This window comes from Kwoniella newhampshirensis, chromosome 9 (assembly GCF_039105145.1).
Source record: "Kwoniella newhampshirensis strain CBS 13917 chromosome 9, whole genome shotgun sequence".
Lineage (NCBI taxonomy): Eukaryota > Fungi > Basidiomycota > Tremellomycetes > Tremellales > Cryptococcaceae > Kwoniella > Kwoniella newhampshirensis.
The window spans coordinates 446626-470400 of record NC_089963.1 but is presented as its reverse complement, the minus strand read 5'-3'; the positions used below and the strand labels follow the sequence as shown (position 1 = coordinate 470400).

The 23775-nt window shown below is 50.7% G+C and overlaps 9 protein-coding genes across 9 annotated transcripts; 5 read left to right on the top strand and 4 right to left on the bottom strand.

Moving 5' to 3' along the window:
- Window positions 1-504: 504 nt before the first annotated feature.
- IAR55_004866 (uncharacterized protein) lies at window positions 505-2668 on the top strand (the record flags this gene model as incomplete). Its single annotated transcript, XM_066947961.1, has 8 exons — window positions 505-780; window positions 900-1156; window positions 1251-1381; window positions 1434-1475; window positions 1530-1890; window positions 1944-2252; window positions 2320-2474; window positions 2544-2668. 8 exons carry the CDS (start codon window positions 505-507, stop codon window positions 2666-2668), a joined length of 1656 nt encoding a protein of 551 aa, XP_066801420.1.
- A 1029-nt stretch (window positions 2669-3697) lies between these two features.
- Window positions 3698-5970, top strand: IAR55_004865 (uncharacterized protein; the record flags this gene model as incomplete). Its single annotated transcript, XM_066947960.1, has 12 exons — window positions 3698-3818; window positions 3884-3895; window positions 3970-3998; window positions 4063-4093; window positions 4151-4312; window positions 4380-4459; window positions 4540-4593; window positions 4652-4841; window positions 4962-5192; window positions 5287-5510; window positions 5567-5636; window positions 5690-5970. The coding sequence occupies 12 exons, from the start codon at window positions 3698-3700 to the stop codon at window positions 5968-5970; spliced, it is 1485 nt and encodes a 494-aa protein (XP_066801419.1).
- A 663-nt stretch (window positions 5971-6633) lies between these two features.
- IAR55_004864 (uncharacterized protein) lies at window positions 6634-8977 on the bottom strand (the record flags this gene model as incomplete). The annotated part of the gene is made up of 6 exons (XM_066947959.1): window positions 6634-6766; window positions 6895-7130; window positions 7197-7370; window positions 7433-7675; window positions 7744-8765; window positions 8851-8977. 6 exons carry the CDS (start codon window positions 8975-8977, stop codon window positions 6634-6636), a joined length of 1935 nt encoding a protein of 644 aa, XP_066801418.1.
- Window positions 8978-9696: 719 nt separating this feature from the next.
- Window positions 9697-11317, top strand: IAR55_004863 (uncharacterized protein; the record flags this gene model as incomplete). Its single annotated transcript, XM_066947958.1, has 8 exons — window positions 9697-9825; window positions 9895-10036; window positions 10134-10274; window positions 10329-10391; window positions 10511-10702; window positions 10812-10897; window positions 10966-11089; window positions 11145-11317. 8 exons carry the CDS (start codon window positions 9697-9699, stop codon window positions 11315-11317), a joined length of 1050 nt encoding a protein of 349 aa, XP_066801417.1.
- A 209-nt stretch (window positions 11318-11526) lies between these two features.
- On the bottom strand, window positions 11527-12258 carry IAR55_004862 (40S ribosomal protein eS25; the record flags this gene model as incomplete). The annotated part of the gene is made up of 3 exons (XM_066947957.1): window positions 11527-11719; window positions 11862-11936; window positions 12194-12258. The coding sequence occupies 3 exons, from the start codon at window positions 12256-12258 to the stop codon at window positions 11527-11529; spliced, it is 333 nt and encodes a 110-aa protein (XP_066801416.1).
- A 408-nt stretch (window positions 12259-12666) lies between these two features.
- Window positions 12667-15184, top strand: IAR55_004861 (uncharacterized protein; the record flags this gene model as incomplete). Its single annotated transcript, XM_066947956.1, has 4 exons — window positions 12667-12882; window positions 12981-13002; window positions 13069-13408; window positions 13471-15184. 4 exons carry the CDS (start codon window positions 12667-12669, stop codon window positions 15182-15184), a joined length of 2292 nt encoding a protein of 763 aa, XP_066801415.1.
- A 1163-nt stretch (window positions 15185-16347) lies between these two features.
- IAR55_004860 (uncharacterized protein) lies at window positions 16348-17325 on the bottom strand (the record flags this gene model as incomplete). The annotated part of the gene is made up of 4 exons (XM_066947955.1): window positions 16348-16498; window positions 16594-16650; window positions 16724-16995; window positions 17071-17325. The coding sequence occupies 4 exons, from the start codon at window positions 17323-17325 to the stop codon at window positions 16348-16350; spliced, it is 735 nt and encodes a 244-aa protein (XP_066801414.1).
- Window positions 17326-17641: 316 nt separating this feature from the next.
- IAR55_004859 (uncharacterized protein) lies at window positions 17642-19625 on the top strand (the record flags this gene model as incomplete). Its single annotated transcript, XM_066947954.1, has 9 exons — window positions 17642-17818; window positions 17895-17953; window positions 18009-18167; window positions 18238-18629; window positions 18684-18710; window positions 18766-18942; window positions 18999-19100; window positions 19156-19262; window positions 19392-19625. The coding sequence occupies 9 exons, from the start codon at window positions 17642-17644 to the stop codon at window positions 19623-19625; spliced, it is 1434 nt and encodes a 477-aa protein (XP_066801413.1).
- Window positions 19626-19898: 273 nt separating this feature from the next.
- On the bottom strand, window positions 19899-23586 carry IAR55_004858 (uncharacterized protein; the record flags this gene model as incomplete). Its single annotated transcript, XM_066947953.1, has 20 exons — window positions 19899-20436; window positions 20507-20590; window positions 20641-20670; window positions 20728-20903; window positions 20972-21003; window positions 21063-21098; window positions 21151-21252; window positions 21315-21532; window positions 21598-21696; window positions 21757-21988; window positions 22055-22233; window positions 22290-22324; window positions 22391-22491; window positions 22550-22731; window positions 22790-22840; window positions 22891-22937; window positions 22997-23019; window positions 23083-23174; window positions 23236-23424; window positions 23480-23586. The coding sequence occupies 20 exons, from the start codon at window positions 23584-23586 to the stop codon at window positions 19899-19901; spliced, it is 2553 nt and encodes an 850-aa protein (XP_066801412.1).
- Window positions 23587-23775: the final 189 nt, after the last annotated feature.

Sequence of the window (23775 nt, the reverse complement as noted above, 5' to 3'; positions counted from 1 at the left end):
AGCTTAGCTGAGGTGAGGTGCTGCGCGAGAAGTGTGTGGTCTTGCGTCTCCACCGAGAGGTACTGCGATTCTCTTGCCCGCTGATCGAGGACCAAGAATCACTTGTGCAGTTGAGAGAGAGAGAGAGAGAGAGGAATGGACAAAGCCCGATTACCCGGGTTTTCCCCCCTTGTTTTGTGATATTTTGCCGAATTCCACCTCGCTTGTTTTCGATTCGCACGGAACCAAATCGTGATGGTTGGCTGCACAAAAGTATGCTTGATGCTTATCATCCATCTTGTCTCGTCGGATTGAGCCGTGTCGGACACTTCTCCATAGACCTGCAGGGCGACGAGATGGGATCACACACTACATGCTGCGCCCGACAGCACTGTGGAAGGTATAAATACCAGCAACAGTAGATTGCATTCACTCTGCCTTTCCTTCAGACCATCACGTTGGAACGGCTCTATTCATCTCTTCCAGACCCTCGAGACCCTACTCAAACCATCTCGACGTTCCAATATGGCTACCACACCTTCCAAACCTACATGGGACCAAGTAGCCGCCGCCAAAGTCGCAGCTCGTGATGCTTTAATCCCTCAAGAATGGAAGATTCCACCCACTGACGCTATCAACGTCATCGATGTCCCTAAAACATGTGGAGTTTTGTCTCCCGCAGAGGTCGAGATTACGGAGACGGAAGGGCCGGTTTTGGTGGAGAAGATGTTGAAGGGCGAACTGAAGAGCTATGATGTGACTTTGGCTTTCTGTAAAAGGGCAGCTGTAGCGTGTCAGCTGGTGAGTGACTCGCTCCGTATTCTGTTCCTCATTCGATGCCATTCAATACCTCTCAATACACACTTGGCCATCGAACGTCCTACGTATGAGGAACTCGACTGACGGACCACGCCGGCCAGACAAATTGTCTGACCGAAATCCTCTTCGATGCAGCTCTCGCCAACGCCAAAGAGATTGACGAACAATATGCCAAGACTCAAACTCCCCTTGGACCTCTACACGGCCTGCCAGTCTCTCTCAAAGACAATTTCTACATCGAGGGAGTCGATACGACCGTCGGGTTTGTCGCTTGGGCTAATGATCCCGCGACCAAGGAGAGGGAAAGTGAGATGACGAAGATCATGAGACAGAGCGGTGCGGTTTTGTTCTGCAAGACGTGAGTAATAATCGGTGTTCGTGCGCCGCATTGCTTGTAGACCCTCCCCTCTGTCTCGTCATACCTTAGCAGCTGACATGACCTCTCATCAAAGCAACGTTCCCACTGCTATGATGATCGCTGAGACTTACAACAACGTGTGGGGATACACAACGAACCCATACAATCGCAAGTTATCATCGGGTGGATCTTCGGGTGGGGAAAGTGCCCTTCTAGCTTTGAAAGGTGAGTAAAAAGCTGTCAGCATCACTCGGCTTCTGCTAAATCTTTCCTCCAGGCTCACCCCTCGGAGTTGGAACGGATATTGGTGGATCCATCCGTACGTGTGATCTACCAACTTCTTCTTCATGTATGGTACTCATGTTCAGAACAGGTATTCCCGCCTCTTTCTGTGGCCTCTACGCTCTCAAGCCCTCTTTCGGCAGATTCGCAACCTACGGTGCCCGGTCCGGTCTTCCTGGTCAAGAAGCCGTTCGATCCATCAACGGTCCCATGTCGACTAGTCTTGCCGCCATCGAGCTTTGGTCAAAAGCTGTGGTGGACAAGGAACCATGGAAATATGATCCTAATATGATCCCCATCCCTTGGAGGGATGTTACTGTTCCGGAGAAGCTCTGTTTCGGGTTGATCATGGACAACGGTATGGTCAAGCCTACGCCGCCTGTCACACGTTGTTTGCTTGAGACCAAAGCCGCTCTTGAAGCCGCCGGACACAAGGTCGTCGAGTGGTCAGCGTGAGTCGGCTTGTACGAAATATGTCTGTTGTCCCGCTGAGAGCCACACATAGATACAAGCATGAAGAAGGCCACTCTCTTCTTAACCGATTCTTTACCGGAGACGGGGGTGTGAAGATTACCAAGTTTATCGCAGATGGCGATGAGCCGTACCCTGAGGGTCTCAAGGCCTACAAGGAACGACACGACAGTCTTAAGAGCAATCCTCCTCTCGTCGGAGCGTTGTGGGACATGCAAACTGATCGAACGTCATACTGCAAGAAGGCCTTGGACCACTGGCTGCAGAGTAAGGAAGTGACGGGAACAGGACGACCTTTCGATGCAATCATCAGTCCTGCCACTCCTCATTCTGCTTGTCCCAAGTAAGTAGAAACAGCTCGTCCTAACCACAGAGTAGCAAGACTAAGCCGGATTGTCTTGCTTCTTCAGAATGGCATTCAGCAATCATGTCGCATACACATCTATCTGGAACATCATGGATTATTCCGCCACAATTTTCCCAGTCAGCAAAGTGGATCCCAAAGTCGACGCCAAAACAGAGTACTCGCCACGTAACGAGACCGAGAAGAAGATCTGGGATAGATGTGAGCGCCTCTTCTCGTTTCACATCAGACACCAGGAGGGAACGTCTAGCTAAACACGATTTTTTGCAGATGACGCGGAAGAAGTTGTCGGCGCGCCTGTTTCCCTCCAGCTCATCTGTCAGAAACTCGAAGAGGAGAAAGCTTTGAAATTGACAGCGGTCGTGGCAGAGGCGATCAAGGCTGCTAAGAAATGAGACGGACGCGTGACCATAGGAATTGGGGATTTCCAATCGAGCTCAAGATGCAGTCACAAATATAGAGGTTTCTACAGCGAATAGATGCAGCAATGTCTGTTCAAAATCATAGATTGACCAAGTTACATTGAGGTTCATTGCGATTTACATCGTCACCATGTAGGCCACATCAAATAACGGGGTTCAGTAGAAACCGCCACGGGCTCCCACGACAGTTCGTGCGGCTGAAATAGCGGATGCAGACTGTCTGTCGGACTCGTCGGACAAGCTACCGCTGCCACACCAGACCCCCGCTGACCTGACGACCTGGTGTGAGCCCTGTCCATTTCAATTTTACCGAGGATACAGGCGAGTTGTAAGAGCTGTCCACACGTGTCTCCGTCCGGCTCTCCCCTCTCCCGGGATGCTACAGAGTAGAACGATAACATAGGCCAGGGTTCACCGCAACATCGGTCAAATGCACACCTACCTTTATTCCCCGATAGATTTCCCCGAGTCTGTGCGCGATTTGATTGGGGGGGGGTCAGGGTCAGTACCGTTGCGCACGCAAAATGAGCAAGCAAGATAAGAAACCAAACAATTTTGAGTTTTACCTCATCCCACCTTTTGCCCGTTCCCACTCTACACACGACATCTTTCGCGCAGCAGACAGTGGCTACGTGGGATTCTCGGATAAAACGTTTCAACTTCGCCTAAAACCATGACAAGCAAGTAGATGAGAAAAGCCGAGTTTGATACGAGTTGGCTCTCGAACCACACAAGCAAGAAGATACGAATCGACTTGATACTCATCCCCAAGCAACATCGCGTCACACGGTCTCGTCCGTCTCTTTCAGAGATAAGCAACAGTCGGAAATCCATTCCACAACATAACATAATAACCCGACGGCGAACAATTTTTTATCCTTACCCAGAGTAGATCACCCAACTTGTCCGTGTAAATATCTCATCGGCGTCAGCGTCTCAAAGTCGCAGTCCCGTTGTACTACTTTCCACGTACCGTTTGTCGACCACACACACCAACACGAGATGGGAAAACTCCAGATCAAGCTGGAGACCATGTTCTGGGGGAGACCCCCTTCCGACCCGAAAGAGAGGAAGCTGTTGATCAAGTTGGACTTGGTCATCTTGTCTTATGTCTGTCTTTCCTGTGAGTGTACTACGGTGCACCTTGTGCCAGTGGATGTGCTGACGTGAAACCTGTTTGCCGCTCAGACTTCTGTAATTGTGAGTTTTGGTTCCATGGGGCCCAGATTCGACGTCGGGATTGCGAGACATGTAGGCTAAGGAGGCTCTCATAGACTTGGACCGAGCAAATCTTGCGAATGCCGTGAGTCATCAACCTATTCATTGCCCAGTTGTGTGGTGCAGTCCTGGCTGACAACGACTAATAGTACACAACCGGTATGAGAGAAGACATCGGATGTGAGTTTCCTGCATGTGCAACAGGGAAAGCTTCCATCTGAAACATCGCTCCCCTAGTCCACGGGAACGATTATACATACGCTGGATCGATGTTTACCGCTGGATATATTATTGGTCAATGGCCCTCCGCACTCGTGCTTTCGTCCGGCAGGATCTCCCCTCGATTCTGGTTCCCGTTCTGTATGGTCGCATGGGGTTTATGTACCCTTGGACTGGCTTGTGGGTGACCTTGGCCTTGAGCGGCGCAACTGCAAATAGTGACTGACCAACGGGATATCGCTCGTAGGGGTGAAGTCTCCTCATCAGGTCTGGGGCATCAGATTCGTTCAGGCTCTATTTGAAGCTTCCACATTCGCTGGTACCCACGTGAGTCCGCTGATCTTTACCTCTTTCTCGTTACTGCTTCATGTGCATCTAATTGATCCTGAATCTTGCACTTGCGTCAGTATGTCCTTGGATCATGGTACAAGGACTACGAACTCGGGAAGAGGAGTGCAGTCGTGAGTCGAATCAATCTTCTTGCGCAGCCTTTACAGCAGTAGCTGACACGATATGCAGTTCGCAACCGCAGCCCAGCTCGGAACACTCTTCTCCGGTGTTATGCAAGGTGCTATTGTTACCCATCTCGAAGGCCATAATGGTTACAGGGGTTGGCAATACCTATTCATCATCGACTTTGCCATTACTATCCCAATTGCGATCTACGGATTTATCATGTTCCCAGGAGATCCACACACTACCAAGGCCTGTGAGTAGCCTTCCTTGGCAGACGAACCTTTATGCTCGCACTCTCGCGTAATCGTGAACCGTTTTCTTCTGGCCACTTCACGAGTACGACCAACCCACTGACTTTATCCTTCTTGCCCAGTCTGGTTGACGGAAGAAGAACGCCAGATGTGTCTGGATCGATTGCCACACACTGAGCACGCGAAGATGACCTTCTCCACCCTCGGTCGATCTATCAAGAAGCTTACAACTACTTGGAGATGGTACCTGTTCACAGCGCTGTTCACCGTTTCCGCGACTGCTTTTGAGAAAGTCGGAGTGTACACCGAATTCAACTTGTGGCTGAGAGCTGCCGGATATAGCCCGAGACAAAGTGAGCTGTATTCCGATTCGTTCGATCTGCAAAGCAGAAGAATCGCCAACGCCTCCATGGAAACGGTATCGCTAATCAACCTTTCTCATGATAGTCTCGTACTACCCTTCGATCTTCACGGCGGTTGCCATCGTTTCTACCTATGCACTCACCGTCATCTCCGACGCTACTCGAAACAGATTCATCGTTAACCCCATCATGTATGGAGCGGTCTTCATATCTTCAATCATGCTCCTCAACTGGAAACATCTCACTCCCGGTGCTCATTGGTTCGCGTACATCATCGGAGGTTTCGGTTATGCCGGCCAGGCCAGTAACGTGAGTGACTCCATATCTCATCCGTTTCCTTATGTTGAGAATTCGTCGTGTGATAGTTTGCATGGGCCAACGAGATGTGCAGAGATGACGAGGTCCTTCGATCTCTCACCCTCTTCTCGATGAACTGTGAGTTTTGTCATTTCATAGCATTGGAGATACTGATGTGAGCTTTCTATCAGTGTTTTCCAACGTCTGGGCTTTATGGTATCAAATCGTCGCCTGGCCCGTTATTCACGCCCCTCAATTCCGAAATGGTCAGATAGCGACTCTCGTCACGGGAGCTGCTGCCGTCCTCATCGCAGCTGCGATTGTGTACTGTTCACGAAGATGGCCACCTGCCTTGCCTGCTGTACCGGTACAACATGAAGGTAGGATGACACATTATGTGGAAGGTGAGGTCGAAGGGGAGGGTGAGAAAGAATTGGATAATGGGGCTCTTCAGACTGTTCATAGGGTGTAGAGCGACTCATCGTTAAACCGAGTCGTGGTAGTGGAATACGATCGGTTCTTGTTGATCTTCTTTTCCACAGATCGAGCAGAGTAGTGGGACGGCTTGAGTAATTAGATTTCATAGATTTAGTACTGCCTCATAACCGTTTGAGGAGCAGGCTATCATTGTCGGATTTAGGAAAAAAAACTACGGAATTTGTATGGAAGTGGATTGGCACCACTGGAGATGGGATCATCTTTCTGCTGCTTCAGATGCAAAAGACAGACGACTGAGATCGAGAAGCTGATGAATCCGGATCACGCTCGTACTTGATCGAAAAGAGATGGGACAGATGACTGGAAAGTCGATCGGGACTGATGGTCGATGCATGGAATGCTGATTAGAAGAGACTATTATGCTATGTACATGTGAAATGCGTGTATGATCATTAATGACCTGGAGTCGACATGGATCTATCGTGAGAGAAGGGGCTGTGTGGTATTTTTGTGATGCGACGGGGGGAAGGGACACTGGTTGGGGTGATAGAAGAATCGTGGTGCTGAACAAGTTCGAGAAGGACGGAAATAGGGAGAGTATGTTGAAATGTCTACTATGCTTGAGCAATTACCTGGTTACGCAAAGGGCCGCAGGCCTCTTCATATGGATCTCCATGATTGAGAAGGCCGTTCACATTTATGAAGCGGGCCAGTCGCACAGGGCAGCTACCCATCGAGCCATGTTGATCTTCTTCGCTTCGGTCGCGATGACGAAAGGATGTTGGAGTAGTTGCCAGGGATACGGTCGTTGTGTTCCAGATCGAATCAGACTGTCAAAACGCAGATTGTCATCAGCTCGAGTATTCCGATAAATCAAATAACCCGCCATCATAGTCTACTTTCGGATATTCCCAAGTAGCACACTTGCGAGCTATATACCAGAGAAACTCTCACTCACCAAGCCGCCATGAACCCTTTGATCTGCTCGGACCATACTCTGCCCACACTCGGATCATCAATCATCACGGGTACTGTCGCCGTAACGATGTACGATAATAGCTCGATAGGAGCGACCGATTGGTTCTCCCCTTCTGGCGGGAAAGGGAATCGAAGATGGGCGATTTCATGTAGTGTCATTCCTAGAGACCATACATCCGCTTTGATGGAGTAGGGTTGGTTCTGAATCCTTTCGGGCTACACCAGGAAGATACTGTCAGTATAAGCTTTACAGCGATGATAAAGAGGTGGGGAGACACCCACAGCCATGTAGAAACTTGTCCCTGTGAAAGTTCCAGCCAGTGACTCGATGAGTTCTCCGCTTACTCCGAAATCGCAAAGCTTGACCGCGCCTTGTCTCGTCACAACGATATTTGACGGTTTGATGTCCCTATGAATGATTCTCCGTTCGTGTAGGTAGTCCAGTCCTTTCAGCACCTAGGTTAGTGACCATCGTCAGCGACTCATTCTAACCAGATTTCGTCCCCGGCAGCACTGACCGAGGCTGCAATTCTTCCCAACACGTGCTCCGAACATCTCATTCCTTTCCTCTTCATCTTTTGTAACAGACTATCCAGACTGCCTGCCTCGCAGTACTCCATGACAATCCCGACTATTGATTCGTGCTCCGCCAAGAATGACCCGTAATGCTCCACGATATAAGGGGAATCGCACGAGTCCAAAAACTGAAGTTCGCGAAGCAGCTGCTTGTGCATCGAAGGATTGGCTGTTCGAGCGATGACCTATACAGATACATGATGTTAGCGGCCGTTCACTTTTCAGCCCCACTGGTGAAAATTGCGAGACTTACCTTCTTCGCCATGATCTTCCCACTTCTGCGATCCTGTACGAGATCAACCGATCCTCCCGTACCCTCTCCTAACCGTCTGATCAGAACTAGATCGTCAGGATTGAATACGGGACTCCTCTTCTCCTGCCCATCATTGTCCCAACCAAGCCCATCACCATACGAACTACTCCCTGCACCTGCACCTGCACTTCGTCTCTCATCCAGACTCCCTCTTCCAGAGCCACTATCTCTTCCTCCACTCTCCATTGGCGGCGCGGCGTTTGATATATTCAAGGAACGGAAAGATAGGAGATCGTCTGGATAGCCGTTCGAGTTACTCCCTCTTCTACTGTTGGCAGCTGAGGATCCGGCTCTCGACCTCGTAGCACCCGAATTGGCTCTTGATCGACCACCTCCGGATCCCGGAAGACCCGTGAATGAAGTCGCCGGAGAAGATTCGTATCTCGACCTCGAAAGGGCTTGCCTAATATCTTCTGTCATTGCGCTGATTTGATCACTTGATCCTTCCCCTCTCAGTCCATTCCCTACCTGTCCATAACCATAACTCGACTCTCCATCACCATCATAATCCCTTCCCCGGGCTTGCAGAGTCGGGTTCATATCTTCTGCTATCCCTCCTCCCCCACCCCTTAGCGGTGTAGGAGTTTTTAATGCTGAGGCCAGACTATCGCTGTCCCCATCGAATTCGAGCGGATAGTCGTGACCGGTGGAAAATCCGCTCGAGGTACCGCTGATACCGGGTATACTCAACTTCAAGGCGGGCGCGGAATTCCGAGGCGTGGACTTTTGATAGAGTGAAGACGAAGGAGCGTTCAGCGGAGGGGGTCGGGCTGTGGGGAGTGTGGTGGCCGGTGGTAGGGCAGGCGAAGCAGCCGGCGAGGAGACGGCGGAAAGGGTCAGTTTCGGGCGACCGGAAGATGATGGAGTGGATATGGGTTTCATGGGCCGTAATGCCAAGGCAGGTAACGAGGCAGGGGGTATCTGCCAACCTCCTTCATTGTTCTGATCAACGTTCATTCCAGCTGTAGGAAAGCGAAGAGCAGCGATTAGCTTCAAGTCTCTGGACACATGGAAAATGTGATAGATGATCTTGGCTCTCGTACTCACGAACGTTACCTGTTGGAATGAGTATTTTCGGTGGTGGAGGTGTACCGTTTGCAGAGGACGTTGGTCGTGTGGGATTAGGTCTTGCACCTCCTGGTCTTCTGGGCGGATGAGGAGTGGTCACTTCCATTGTTCTCTGAAAGGTCTATAGACTCATCAATGCCAAGTATTGATAGAGGGGACCCGGGGGTGGAAGGCCTTGGATTCGAAGTGGGGCGTTTTGATAGCGTTGTTGTAGACCGTGGTCAAGGAAATGGTCAAAGCCTCGATCTCGTGTGCATGTGGCGTCTGTGACGGATCACTTGTCCCGTGTATGAGAGATTCGTGACTGTGTTGTGTGCTATGTGTATACCTAGTGGAGAGCGGAGGATGCGCGCAGAGTCAGGTCGGTATAGTCGTTGCGTATCTTGCACCGTGAGAAGAAGCTGGCAGGATTTTCAGTGTAACGGTCGTGAGGTTGATGAAGTCTGAAGGGTGGTGTACGGATGATGCGAAGGTTTATGCTAGGGGATTGTTGAGTGCTCGAGTGTGACCTATGCAATGAAGAGTGGTACACGATACTTGATCTGAAGGAAAGACAAGCAGAAAGGACAAAGACAGAGTGAGATGAGTGAGACCTTTTCAGACCATTCGCATGCAACTCATTTACCGTGATTGATTGATGACGTTCTCATACGCGCAGTCGTGATTTGATCATCCCGTGGTGAGATCCAACTTTTCTGTCCATGGTCACTCGGCTCATGGCCAGTTCCGATACATTGTCGCACACAACCAAAACATACATGCACCAGCAAAGCCGACCAGGACTAGGACCTCACCAACCAACAAACGAGACGGACCTTTGTCACGATGCAGCGACAAGCTTCAGCCCCGATACTTTCAAGCGTGCGGCTGCTGATCGGACCGTCCTGTTCGACATCGGTCCGAACCAGGTCAATACACACTTCTTACCGTTTACGATCTCATGAGAATCCCCTTGTATGTCACAAGCGTGACCATCTCCTTCTCTCGTTGATCATGAGCTGAAGTCGGATGATCGCCGATCAGGGTATACCACGACGAAATCCCAACCCTGCACCTACATTGCCACGAAGAGGTGGACCACCTCAGAAATCACGGATAAAAGGGGTGAAACAGATCGTCGTAGTGGCCAGTGGGAAAGGTGGAGTGGGCAAATCCACAGTGGCAGGTATGTGGCTTTGCCTGAGTCGCAACTATCTCTCATTTTTCCTTTCCTTGTCAACGACGAACGAAATGCTGGAGCTGATTGGGAATTAGGACTACAGCCAATCTCGCCCTGTCCTTACTCACCACCTCATCGCTACCTCGACCACCTAGGATAGGTCTTTTAGATCTGGATATCTTCGGACCTTCCGTTCCCAAATTGATGGGACTGGAGAATGCTGGTGATCCCCAGCTGAATGAAGGTGTGTCTGGTAGTATCGACCACGTCTGAGAGACTCGCTCACACGTCTGCGTAGATAACAAGCTTATTCCATTACAGAATCATGGGGTGAAAACTATGTCCATTGGGTATTTACTTCGTGAGTGAACCATCGTCTTCCTTTCGCGTTGTCTTCCTCTCATCATTACGTTCCGACGAAGCTCGCCTGATCACGATTCTCATTCCTGTGATCGACTGCTGAAATCTATACCTCGGTAGCACCCAATCCGGAGAACGACTCGCCTGTAGTCTGGCGAGGAATGATGGTCATGAAAGCTGTACAACAGCTCTTATTCGATGTCGATTGGACCTCTGGTCAAGGAAAGGAAGATCTGGACGTACTCGTCATTGATATGCCACCAGGAACTGGAGATGTGCAACTCAGCTTGGGTCAGCTGGTTTATGTGGACGGTACGTTACGTCTTGTTGTATCTCTCGCCAGTCTTACTTCAGCGTGCCGCAACACAAAATCGACCATAAGCAAGAAAGCTCATGTCTGGGCCTGTATCGGTTTCGGCAGGCGCCGTCATCGTCTCCACACCTCAAGATGTAGCTTTAGTAGATGCTCGAAAGGGTGTTGGAATGTTCCACAAAGTCTCGATACCTGTACGTATGACCAATGCTCGATGTGAGAGCAGAGCCGCAGAGGTAGCTGATGTTGAAGGCGCCCACAGATGATCGGTTTGCTACTTAACATGTCGCACTTCACTTGTTCGTCATGCTCCACACCGCATGAGCTTTTCGGAAGTTCTGCGAAATTTGAGAAGGCCGCGAACGACCTAAAGCTGGATGTCTTGGGTGAGTGCGTGTGGGTGGGTCAGACAGACAAACTCAAGCTGACCATGGACTTCAGGAAGATTACCGTTAGTCACATCGGTCAGTGATGGTGGCGATGCGGGGAGACCGATCATGGTTCAGAGTAGTAAGGTGGGACGAGAAGTCAGAAGTACGATGCGAGATGTTGGAAGCAAGGTTTGGGATTGGTTTAGTCGTCGCAGTGTCCCCAACTTGGGTGTTCGGGGATGAGCATGCAGATCTGCAATCCGCGGCATGACCACATGTCTTACCCAAAGAACACAATGCAATCGGTTGTGGAAGCAGACTCATTGCAATGGATTGAATGGATAAACCTCAAAACGCAGTCGGACGCTGGCCAAAATTTGCAAGTCGTGGAAGGTATCCATCTCCACTATCCTACATCCTACTCGACGAATATCTATCATTATTCCAGTGCTCTACTCGGCAGTAGCAGCAGTCGCCCTGGTGTAGATGAGTTGAGCGTGGTGGTGGACGACTCGCTTGATCAAACCCTCCTTCTCGAGGTAGGCGATGGCTCGTCGGGCGAGGGAACCGTTAATCTTCATTCGGTCGATGAGAACGGATTGGGAGATGAGCTTGTAGGTGGGGACTTCCTTGACGATACGGTCGCTGAGAAGCAGAATGATCAAATCAGCGATATTTCTCAGAGTGGCCAGCTGGCCCACATAGTATTATGCGCAATTTGAGGGGATGAAGGTCCATGAAGAGGTAGAAGTATGAATTGATCAAATTGATGCGGAGGGAAACTCACAAGACGGGCTTGTCAACGATGACGGCGTTACTGGCCTTGTCCTTCACCTTTCCCTTGGACCACTTCTTCTTCTTACTATCATCGGAACGAAAAACTCAAGTCAGCATTCCGTCTTTCATCGTTCACATCAAGGCATCCGCCATACACATCCTCCGCTCCCCAGCCGCCTATCGCTCTCCATCCTCAGCATCTCCCTCTCCAATATCCCATCCAGTTCATCTTCGTTCATCCTCGGGTCAACGGCTTCATCTATTTCCTTCGTCCGCTTTTCACCATCTTACCCCGATTGCCACCCTACATCCCTCGCTGCAACTGTTTCGACGTGAACTCACCCAGCTTTGGAACCGGCCTGAGCGGCGGCGGCCTTTTGGGCCTTTGACTTGACTTGAGGAGGCATTTCGCTATTGAGGTCTACCGAGAAAGGCGTCGACAACGGAAGAGATAAGTAATGAGTTTGAATGCGAGAGTGAGTGGGACAGAGAGCGAGGGGACGGTGAGGGGCGATGGCGATGGTGGGGGGAGTGGTTGCAACGGAGGCAGAAGTCGGAGTTTCATAACAGTTTTTCGCCGATCGTGTATCGCCGATAAATGGGGGGAGCACTCGGCACTGTGTGGCATTTTAATCCCCCTGCTGAGCGGAATCAAATTATGAGACCCTGAACCGCGATGTGGAGGTGAGATGAGTGGCAACTGATTGCGCAGGTACAGTTGGTTCGAGATCATCAATAGATGGATGGACAAGGTGATGAACTATTCAGACCCAGCTCCAACACAGTCGAGCATTATCTCTTCTTAAATCGTAACGATGCCCAAGAGACAACGCTCTCTCTCGCCAATACCCAAACCCCAATCAACTGGACAAGATGGCGATACAGCTGCTCGAGAAGGAGGGAAAGTCATAGCGGATCTCTTCCCGTTCCAAGAGATATTCCTTCGTATCCTCTCCTTTCTGCCGCCGACGGATTTGGCCATGGTTCAGCGAGTGAACAGGTATTGGGCGAAAATGAGTGTGGATCCTCAGGTGAGCTTCATCTTCGTGATCTTGGTCTGCCATAGCCGACGTTTGAAGAGGCAGTCTTGCTGAACGCATCTCGATTATGATCATCTATTCTCATTTAGCTTTGGAAACGTCTGTATCTGTGTGAGTGAGGTCACGGTTTCAAAGGAAACAGCTTGACAATACTCACTTGGGTTGACTCCCGCATAGCTCGATATCCTCATCCTCATCACTCTCGTCTGATCTACACGGCATCGACGCCTTCGACTCCGGGTAGACCTTTACGTGCCATCGCACGCCTGCCCTCACGAGCGTTCCCACCGCCTTCTCCGAAACGTTCACCCTCCATATCGTCATTGCTGGATCACGACGCAAGTATCACTGCTGATCGGCCCGGACGACGTAAAGAGGGTATCGGACATGCTACGCCGCTTGTATCACGAGATGCTGGCACTGGCACCATGTCAGCGGGAGAGACGATAGAAGTGGGATATGGCGTCAGGAATGACGGGGTTGATTGGAAGATGATGTTACGGCTGGGAACGAATTGGTATGTCATCGCATGCTCATATGCCAACAAGAGTCATTCATGCTGAATCTGACTTGACATAGGTCCAACGGCAATGCCCTGTCACAATCCACGATATCTCTCCCACCCTCACCTTCCCCTTCTCTTTCCGCCACAATCCAGGCTACTCCTCATTCCCATTCTCACCATTATTCATCACCACCTCCATATAGCGAACAGCATATCGCTCTCTTCCCATCTTTCATCATGACCTCGTCTCCCTCGTCCCCACTCGTCCAAGTGCATTCTTCCAGTTCAATTCCTACGGGCTCGAAAGCACTCGGTCTCATCCCACCCCCTCCCGGATGGTCATCGCCACATCGACCAGATAACGTCACTGCCATCTGTGCGGATCAATCCGTCGTGTATCCGGAGGATGAATCAGGGGAAGGAGGGACACTCAAAGCGCCTCTTCCAGCGCGGCTGGCCGTATTCTACCAGTCAGGAGGGTTTGTTATCCTTACTGTCAGGCATAACATGGCACCAGGATCGACTTCTGCGACACAAGGAGGGATTACCTGGACGAGAGAATCGATATACCCACCACAATCACGACCTAGATCAATACGCCGAAGAGCGACGACTTACACGCCTCTGGAAGACGATCCTGTCGTCTTAGCCTCGTTATATCACCCGGTGCTCCTCACCTGCACCCTTAGCTTTCACCTTTCCGTGTACTCGGTGTCTTCTCCGCCGTCAAGCAGCGGTCAACCTTCCAAGCCTGAACATTTGCATACCATGCATTCGGACGTCTCTTTTCACCCTGCAGCTCTATCCTTATTCCCCAATACCGACGACAGCGAAGCGAGCCGACACTCTGAAGCTACTCAAATACCGAAATCTTTTCAAGCAGCTCTGACTTACTGCACACCTCTATACCCTGCGTCATGGACCGTTGCTGTGCAGGAAATCTGCATCGATCTTTCCTTTCATCTGGAATCTGAGAAGGTCTGGCGAGGGGATTGTTGGAATGTCGGCAGAGGCGATGAATCGCTTTTTCCCGGAGATCGGGAATTGACTTGGCCCAGAAATGTAAAACCGATAGTGGGAGTCAGAGGGAAAGCCTCTGCTGTGGGAAGTGATGGGAGGTGGTGTGTTCTAGCAGGAGAGGATAACATGATCCAGGTCTACTCTCTACCTTCGTCTTCGTCCTCTTCACCTTCACCCACATTGCGAGATAAGGCGGAAGAAAAGTCCGAACGTTCAGAAAGGATATCGACATTGCCTACGCCAATCGTTCATTCGCAGACCCTCTTGGCACACTCGGCAGCTGTCACGTCAGTGGCACTTTCTGCAGGTCGTTGTGTCTCGGGAGGTAGAGACGGACGCGTGTTGGTCTGGGAGCTGGACGAGGAGGCAAATGGTTACTCTGAGGGTAGATTAGGGAGGACGGTGGGGTATGTTGAGGTCAAGAGCGGGGGACGCAGGAATGGTGGAGGCGTGTGGAGAGGTGCAGCTGGACCTGGACCCGGGTCAGATGGATTATTGCCGGCACTCGACGAAAACATCGATGAGGACGATGTAATTGACGAACAAGACGAACGACGAAGTGGGAGAAATCTACCTCATCCACAGGCAATTTCCTCGGCGGCAAGAACACTCTTTCTCCCGAGACCACCATTGCCTCTGTCGGATTGCAGCGAAGGAAGAAGGGAGATCAAGCATTTGGCATTTGATGAAGAGAAGATAGTGGGGCTGGTCAGTGGGGCTAGAGAGGGGGAAGATGGGGTGATGAAGGTCTGGAATTTCAGTGGGTGAACACTGCGAGTAGGATCTGCGGGGTGCATTTTTGTTGTCAAGATAGTATATGCTTGTTGTAATTTCTTCTAGACGTGATTTTCCACAACTCGATGACATGGTTTGGGGATTTCGCCTGCAGATCGCCTTCATCTCGTTCCCATTCATCGTGTCATGCATCTCGGCCGCATGAAAGAGATGATTATGTAGCGACAAGAATCAGGCACATGCGAAGAGTGACGGTCAGAAGCATAGATCATACTTGGACAGGTTCAGGTACGATCGAAGTTTCTGTTTGAAATTTGATCTGCCTGTTTGGAAGAGAAGCCGATGCGACCTATTCTTTTCCACGCACGCAGTAGTTCCCCGCTCAGGCAGTCCGCTTTCTCACTGTCCGATCGAGTGAATGTTGCTTCCAGAAGTACACAGACAAGGGGAAGGATCGGCCCTCGCAAAGAGCCCAAAACGAGGTATATTTCCTATTTGCCTACCCGTTGTAAAGGGGCGAATTGCCTGAAACGGGTCAAGGGGTTTCGTGCATGTCAGCTTGAGCTTGATCTGCTTGAGGCGGACATCGATGCCAAAAAAGGGGTTGTACGAAACAACATGCGATGACCGCGGTTCGAACGCGGGAAGCCCTTCGGCATCGGTGTCATTTGTCGATTCCTCGTACGAGGAAGGAGGGTATCTGATACCGACGGGGTTGACCTCTGCCCTATCGTCGCTTCATTGAGGGGAAAATAGATAGTGTTATAAGTGTAAGGAAGTCGATGGATGTGTCAGCTCGGGTAGTTTTTGTGATGACGTTGAGGTTGAGATTTAGCTTTGGCAGTCAGCTCCTTCGGGTCCATTGGCACAAGTTCATTGTCGGCAAGGCATGACCCTCACTTGGTCGGATGTCGTTTGTGTCATAGCTGACATGGTATTGGTTCCTGGTCTGTTCGATTTCCATTCCCGGTCAGTGATCCTGATCTCCGAGCAATGATAGCCCGGACGTCGTATTACGACTGTAAATTAGTGAAGAGTTGGAGCCCCCTTGACTACCGCCTTGGAACCCTCAGGCATGCCCATCCGCGCCTCGAGTCACCGCCCCATCCAGAAAAGATGAGATACATACACTCCAGACTGCCCAGACATCTCTAGCTGCCACCGACACCCACCCCACGCAAACAGGCCTTTGACCTCTAGAACGCTATCGCCGCGGGACTTTCGAGCTTCTTCACCTCCTCAACAACCTCCTCCAGACTCGACTTCAACTCGGCGAGGTCCTCCGCTGATGGACCGGCTTTGGCGGCGGAACCGTCTTTGGGTGTGGGTCGTTTGGCGGGGGCAGATCTTGTGGGAGGAAATTCGAGCATAAGAGCAAAACGTCAGCACATTTATTTGGCTGCCCGTGATAGCGAATGTGATCCTTCGAGTGTGAAACTCACGAGATGAGAACGCATGAGGTAGCACGTTTTGTACCGGCTGCTTGACCGAGCTCCTCCCTACAAGCAAAAGATGATGACATCAGCATGGTCCTGTATCGCTCCATGATGGTACGCTGCGATGGCCACTCACTTGCTCAGAACCCAACAATATTCGACACCGACAGCCTCCTCGGCCAGTAAGGGCAAATGACTGATGACGTCCACGGGGGTGATGTTACTGGCAAGTAACAGTAATCCCTTCTCCCCCTTTCTGAGAGCCTTGACGACCTCCTTGACACCTCGTTTGAGTTGACGGGCCTTCGACGCTCGCTTGACGGTCTTGAAGAGCTTCTTGGAGAGCTTCCTTCCGGCGAGAGGGGATGCTATAGGGGAGATTGCGTCGAGAGGAACTGTGAATTCTGACTGCTAGCCAAATAACATCCATCAATCCACATATTCTTCCCGTGGACCATTATGGATGTATCCAACGGGACTCACCTTCTTTTCATCCGCCGTTTCAGCAGGCGCTTCACCCCCACCTTCACCACCAGCCAAGCTCTTCCTCTTCTCCTTCTTCTCCTTCTTCTGCTTCTTCAGGGCTTTCTCACCGTCCACCTCCATCGCGACAGCCTCCGCACTAGCGGTCCCCTCGGCGGGTGCGATCGGTTCAGGAGCGACCGGTGCGAGATCTGCAGCCTCGGACTTTCGCTTCTTGTCCTTCTTCTCCTTTTTGGGTGTAGATTCGGGTGCCATCGTGGTCGTTCCTTGTTCGATAGATTGATAGATATCTGTCTGATGTTCTTGTTTCAACTTTTGATCAATCGTCGAGTGAGTACGCTCTATTGAGGAAATAACTTGGGATAAATGAAACAAAATTCAAAGCTGAATGTCTCGATCCACGTGTGCAGACGAGTCACGTGACGCTTCTCGACCCCGTGGTTCGGCTAAAGTCGACGCTTTCTCGGTTAGCTTGCGGTCTCCCACTTTATCTCATGATATCGATCATTCATCCTCCCTTCTCTAGACAATCCTTCGCTTTCATCCCATATCATTCCGACTCGCACACACAATGGTCGACGTCAACATACAAACCACCGTCTCGCCATACACGCAGAAACCAGTCTGTACTCGACCTTTGCTCTCAGAGTCGGAGCTCGACACCGTCATCGCGGAGAGTGTCAAAGCGCACAAGAGCTGGAAGAAGGTTCCACTCGAAGAGAGGATTGCTATTGCTCGTAAATGGCTGGTATGTGATGGTGTCTTTGCGGCCCATCTCCACGTTGGTGAATGTTTCAACGCTGATCCTGGAATCACGTTGACAGGCCGAGTTTGAGAAGATCGGAGATGTTGCCTCTGAGGACATCTCAATCCAGATGGGCAGGTGAGCTATATGACACTGGAGACTCACGACATTCACGAGCTAACATCAAACGAAGACCTATTGGCTCTTGCGGAGGAGAGATCAGAGGTACTCTCTGGCGAGCGGGACATATGATCGACATCGCCGCTGAGGCTTTGGCTCCTCTTCCTCAACCTAAACCTGAGGTTGAGGGTGTAGAGAAGTACATCGCCAAGCAGCCCCTCGGTGTAGTCCTGTATGTGACGTTTCGTCCCTTAGAATAGCTCGGTTGGTGTCTGATTGACCTTCGGAAACACATCCCGCAGTGTCATATCTCCATGGAATTACCCACATCTATGTCTGGTCAACGCCGTCGTTGCAGCTCTGATCGCAGGAAACTCCGTCATCCTCAAGCCAGCTCCTCAGACACCATCGCCCGCCGAGAGATGGATCTCCACATGGACTTCTGCCGGCCTGCCAAACAACGTCATCCAAGTCGCTCATCTCAGTCAAGATAGGACCCTAAGCCAGCTCGTGCCCGATCCCAGGATCGACTTCGTTTCTTTCACCGGAAGTGTCGCGGGTGGTCGAGCCGTTCAGGAGGCTTCTAATAAGGGGAGGGCTTTCAAGGCTGTTGTGTTGGAATTGGGTGGAAATGATCCTGCCTATGTGAGAGCGGACGTGAATGTCAAATGGGCGGCAGAGCAATTAGTCGACGGTATGGGACAATCTAGCTGAGCCTGGGAAATAGCACTGATCTCAAACTTGGCAGGTGTTACCTTCAACTCTGGTCAATCTTGTAAGCCCACCAGTCTGTCGTTCGCAGGCGGAAGTACAGCTGACTATCTACACAGGTGCTGCCGTAGAGCGTATCTACGTTCACTCATCTGTATTCGACGAGTTCGTCAAAGAGTATGTGGAGGAGGCTAAGCGACACAAGCTTGGTGACCCTTCGAAGCCAGAAACTACTCTTGGTCCTGTTGTCAGCGTAGCCAGTGCCGCGAGGATCAGGAAGCAGGTCAGCGATGCGGGTGAGTGGGGTCGGTTTCCTTCATAGGATATGCTTCAATCTGACTGTGTCCAATAGTCGCATCGGGAGCCAAGGTTGTGCTTGATGAGTCTTCTTTCCCCGAGGCGAAAGAGGGTACAGCGCTCGTTGGACCTGTCGTCTTGATCGACGTGAACCACGGTGAGTCTTATTGGATGGATGCTCCTCCAATAGCATGCTTATCAGACATATTCAGGTATGGAAATCATGACAGAGGAGACTTTTGGTCCCGCTGTCGGTATCATGAAGGTTGAGAACGATGAGGAGGCCTTGACTCTGATGAACGATTCGATCTACGGTTTGGTGAGCATACTTTTGTCACATTTCACAGGGCGCTCCCCGGAACACCTATCCTTCCTATCACTGCTCCCCTTCTGTCGCATCGCTTTTCTGCATACCGTCCCCTTTGAGTGTCGCTGAAACGCATATCAGACTGCATCCGTCTGGACCAACCCCACCGACCAAGCGTCTCTCAACGTTTTCAATCAATTCGCCGAAGAGCTCGAATGCGGTACAGTTTACTTGAACAAGTCAGATGCGCTTGACCCATCCCTTCCTTGGCACGGATGGAAGCAGTCCGGAAGAGGCGTGTCCCTCTCTTCCTTTGTTTACGACAACTTGGTCCATTACAAGTCGGTCATGAAAAAGGTGAACGTTCCGAAGTAGAGGCATCAAGTGGTTGTAGAAATATGTCTGATTCCTGTAAGTTGAGTAGAAATAAACTGCATGCGATATAGACTTTTCTACTCTTCGAAATTATCTGCTCGAGTTTGACATCTAGGGCTCGAGTGGAGCACACAGTAAATACTGCATACTCGAATGAAGACAGATTGCGCTACATCTATTGAATTGAATGGAATTACAACTTGGCAGTACAACATCTCCAGTCGTACATCCTTGCTGGTAGGTCGAAGTCGAATATGTAAATCCAGGAATCGCTCATACACTCCCCTTCAACCAGTTCTCATACAAGGTCAAATTCTTCCCCAGATCCTCCTTCCGTCCCTTTTCTCTGTCTCCAATCAAGATCGACATATCGGTCATCATCTCCACACTACTTTTCTCTCCGGTCCCTCCTGGAGGGGCAGGTGTCGAAGAAGTCAAAGTCGACGATCCCAGATATCTATCCACATTTTCACCTTCGGCCAATCTCGCCATTCTCATATACAATTGCAGGTCCTTCTCTTCTCCCAGAGTCGTCAATGACAGGTCGGTATCTACCGATGCGTGATATTGCGTATACCATTGGTAATCTTTGATACGTTGGTCTAGATCGGGTGGATCGAGGAGTGATGAGACCATAGTCTGAAGGGGATGGTGGAGCGTCGGATCATACGATGGTGGTGGCAGTTGAGATTTGTTGGTGTTGGAGGTGATGACAGTGTCGGGTGATGTGGCTGATAAGTTAGCGGAAACAAGCCTGGGTGAGCCCGGTGTCTCGATTGGCGTAGCCCATCTGCGGGCGCTACGTCGATCGCTGAGGCAAGCAAGACAGCGAAGTGTCAGTGACAGCACACAGCATAGTTCGTTCTACTTGTATCACGCACGGAGCATGGCGAGTAGTGGGCGAAGGCATTTCTGTAGCAACACGAGACTCAAATGGGCTTGCAAGTAGTTCGGTTTTAGGTTTACTATTCTCGATTGTCAGCATCTCTGACTTTATGACAACAATGCGACCTACGCATGGAATCTAGTCGTCGAATTCATCGTACTGTCACTTGCGCATCAATACTCCCCTGTATAGCGTGCGATACCTCGTCACACTCACAAAGCGTACAAGCGTCCAAACTGTGACAATATATGGGGCTTATAGTATTCCCTGTAGACCTGATTGATGGGAGCCAGCTCGTCCGCTTTCGGCTCGTCAAGATGCGACGGTATGAACCATTGCTTGTAGTTAGGCCTCTCGAGGTCATACTTTGGCACAGAAGGTTGTACACCGAGCTAGATAGACTCCATCAGCTTCGGGGCCTCCTACAAAGCGGACAAGAGGAGTAGATTGTATGACTGACGAAGAGGTTGATTGCTGATTGCTTGTCCGCATCTACAGTGGAGAGATATTTCAGCTGTTGTCCTGTCTGAACCAGCTTGTGCTCGGCTCACCTAACATCGAATTGTTGTAGAATCGTCTAATGTTCTCTGTTGGTCTTATCAGCACGGTCTATCCTTCTGACCTGTGCGTTGTGCTTACCTAGTAGATCTCGCGAGTGACTGCTCCACTGAGCTGCCTTCACTCGCCGGTATGTATCCACTCTGTTCACCAGTGCACTTCCAGTGTATTGCCAGGCCAGGGCTATACGACCGGTCACCCGTCAGCTTCGTTCAGCGCACCGCTGAGGAGTCAGCTGAGCTTACTGTCTCCATGATCATGATACATCTCAGTCAAGACGTCCACGGCATCGCATGAGAACGGTAAGTGTGGAGAGCCAATTAGTCCAAGAGCATAGAGCTGATGACCAAAGGCTCGTTTGGCGATGGCGAATTGTGCGGCATTCGTTCTGTCTAGACAATCGACACAGTTTACACGAAGTACACCATGTTGTAGTAAAGGGCGATCACGATGAGGTCCGATCCTATACGATCGTGATCATTAAAATTGGTCATGTTTCTCAGATGAATGGCAAAGTTTGTGACTTACCCTACTTCGTTCCGCGCCGGACCGCCATGGAAGAAATTCGTCGCCTGAAGACTCTCTTCGCACACGTCCTCCAGAACGCCCATGACATCTTGATGTCCACTATCGTTCGTGGTGTATCAGCGTCCTGCACTTCTCTCAGTCACTCTTGCCCCAGCTCACCTTTTGGCAGCCTGCGCCATATCCCACGCTATGTACCTCATCTTCTTACCCTCGGGCAAGAATTGGTTCAAATACTCTACGCATTGACCATACTCGAACAACAACTTGCTCTCTCTTGGTACTGTCTCCCTGCTCTTGATCAGATTGAGAATAAAGATCGGAGCACCATAACGACCCAAGAGGTCGTCGAAGTGTTTGGCGGCAGGAGTATAGAATGGGTCCTTTATCGTGACTACGAAATGAAGAACGTAAGTCTCCTGGCTACTCAAGCTCAGTCGAAGGGAAGGCACCAACTCACTCTCAATAGGAGGTCTTGGTGTCATCTGATTCGATTCCTGATGCCACATGACGGGGATACTGCCTCGATACTGCACGAAGCTTGTGTAACCTCCGTAGCCCGCACCAAAGTCCGAGATAGGATGGTCCGATGGCGGTGAATCTCCACGACCGAAAGGGGTGGCGAGCGGCTCCGAAACGCTACGCTTGTCGGATCAGCTCAATGTCCGGCGGCCTCTCCGACGGTATGCACGAACATTTGCTCGGTTTCCACCTCGTTCGCAACATGGCCCTATTCACAAAGTTGATCATTGTGTCAGTTTCACTCAATTCGTCGGAAGCGTTGGAATAGACGAACATGCTCGTTAGCTCCTCTGGTGAGGAATCGTGCACCCGCGTAGTGCCTTGACCTCCTCGCAATCAACGTGAGATACACTGTACGCGTAAAGACGTTGATTTCTGGTCATCTGTCAGCTGATCCGTCTCGTACGCCGTGTCGTACAGCAGAATAGCTCACTGGCTTGGTCGACAAATCCATGAATGAGCGGTAAGACCCATCTGCTCCGTCCCTTTGGTTCCTCGAGGTCGAACGCAGGAGAAAGGAGATGATGATTCCACATGAACCTTGTGTTCCAACGTCGATTGTGGTCGGTCACTGTGAGATTGGTCTGCAGTGTGTTCGTGATGTCATAAGAGTACCTTCATTGAAATACACATTCAGTATACAGTGGAAGAGAAAGACAATGAATGGACATACGAGAAGTAGAAGTTCTTTGACAGGTCGACTTGTTGAAAGGTGTTGAGCATCCTAGATGGTGCGATCAGCATCTTACCACCGACCAAAACGAAATGACTCACTTGGTTTCTTGCGTAGTACGCTCAGACTTGCTCGCGATGGTCAAGAGCTAGTAGGGTCATCCGTCTCAGCCCCATGCGTGATGAGCACATAAGACAAAGAGCTCACAGTAGTCTCATCGCAGTGATAGACTGTGATGGAAGATCAGCTAATCAAGTTGTACCTGTATTGTCGATTCCGTCGCTAACACGCACTGTAATGTCCGCCTAGTAATCCGACCACGGACCGTTTCGTGATCAAGATCAAATACCAACCTGCCGTGAACTTGACAAAGCCGACAATACCACTGTGAAAGCGCGATGTCAGTCGGTCCAGTCCTGCATTGTGCGATATGTGACAAGACATACTGGAACTCGAGGACTTTCTCGAGGCCGCCTTGACTCTTGTTCCCATCTTGCACCATACGAAGTAGCAAATCCAGCTCCGAGCTGTCGTACACTGTCGAGTCTTCGACCACATTCAGGACCGTTGGATCCGTGCGATCGATCTTCAGTACGCGGTGAGTATCGGCCGTAGAAGCTGTTATATAGAAACGACTGCGTAGATATCAGCCGAACGGCAGATAAGCACGAAGATCCGGGCGATAGTTACCTTTTTGTCTCGAACAGCGTGAACTTTGACAACGAGTTGAGGCCGTGAGGATCTTCTCCATTCTCGAATTCGTGAACGTGCGGCTGACCCCCAATGGCTGCAGTCATCGCGTCGTCAGGACCTTCGAGGGTCCAACTACACTGTCGTTGTCACAGTACTCTCTCCTTTCGGGACCACAGTAGTCTGACGAGGATGTTTGCTGGCGAGTGGCGCTACGCAAAGGATCTAGATCGTTGTCATCTCGATATGGAACCGTTGTTGTTCATCAACTGTGGAGGTCTGAAATATCGACGAAG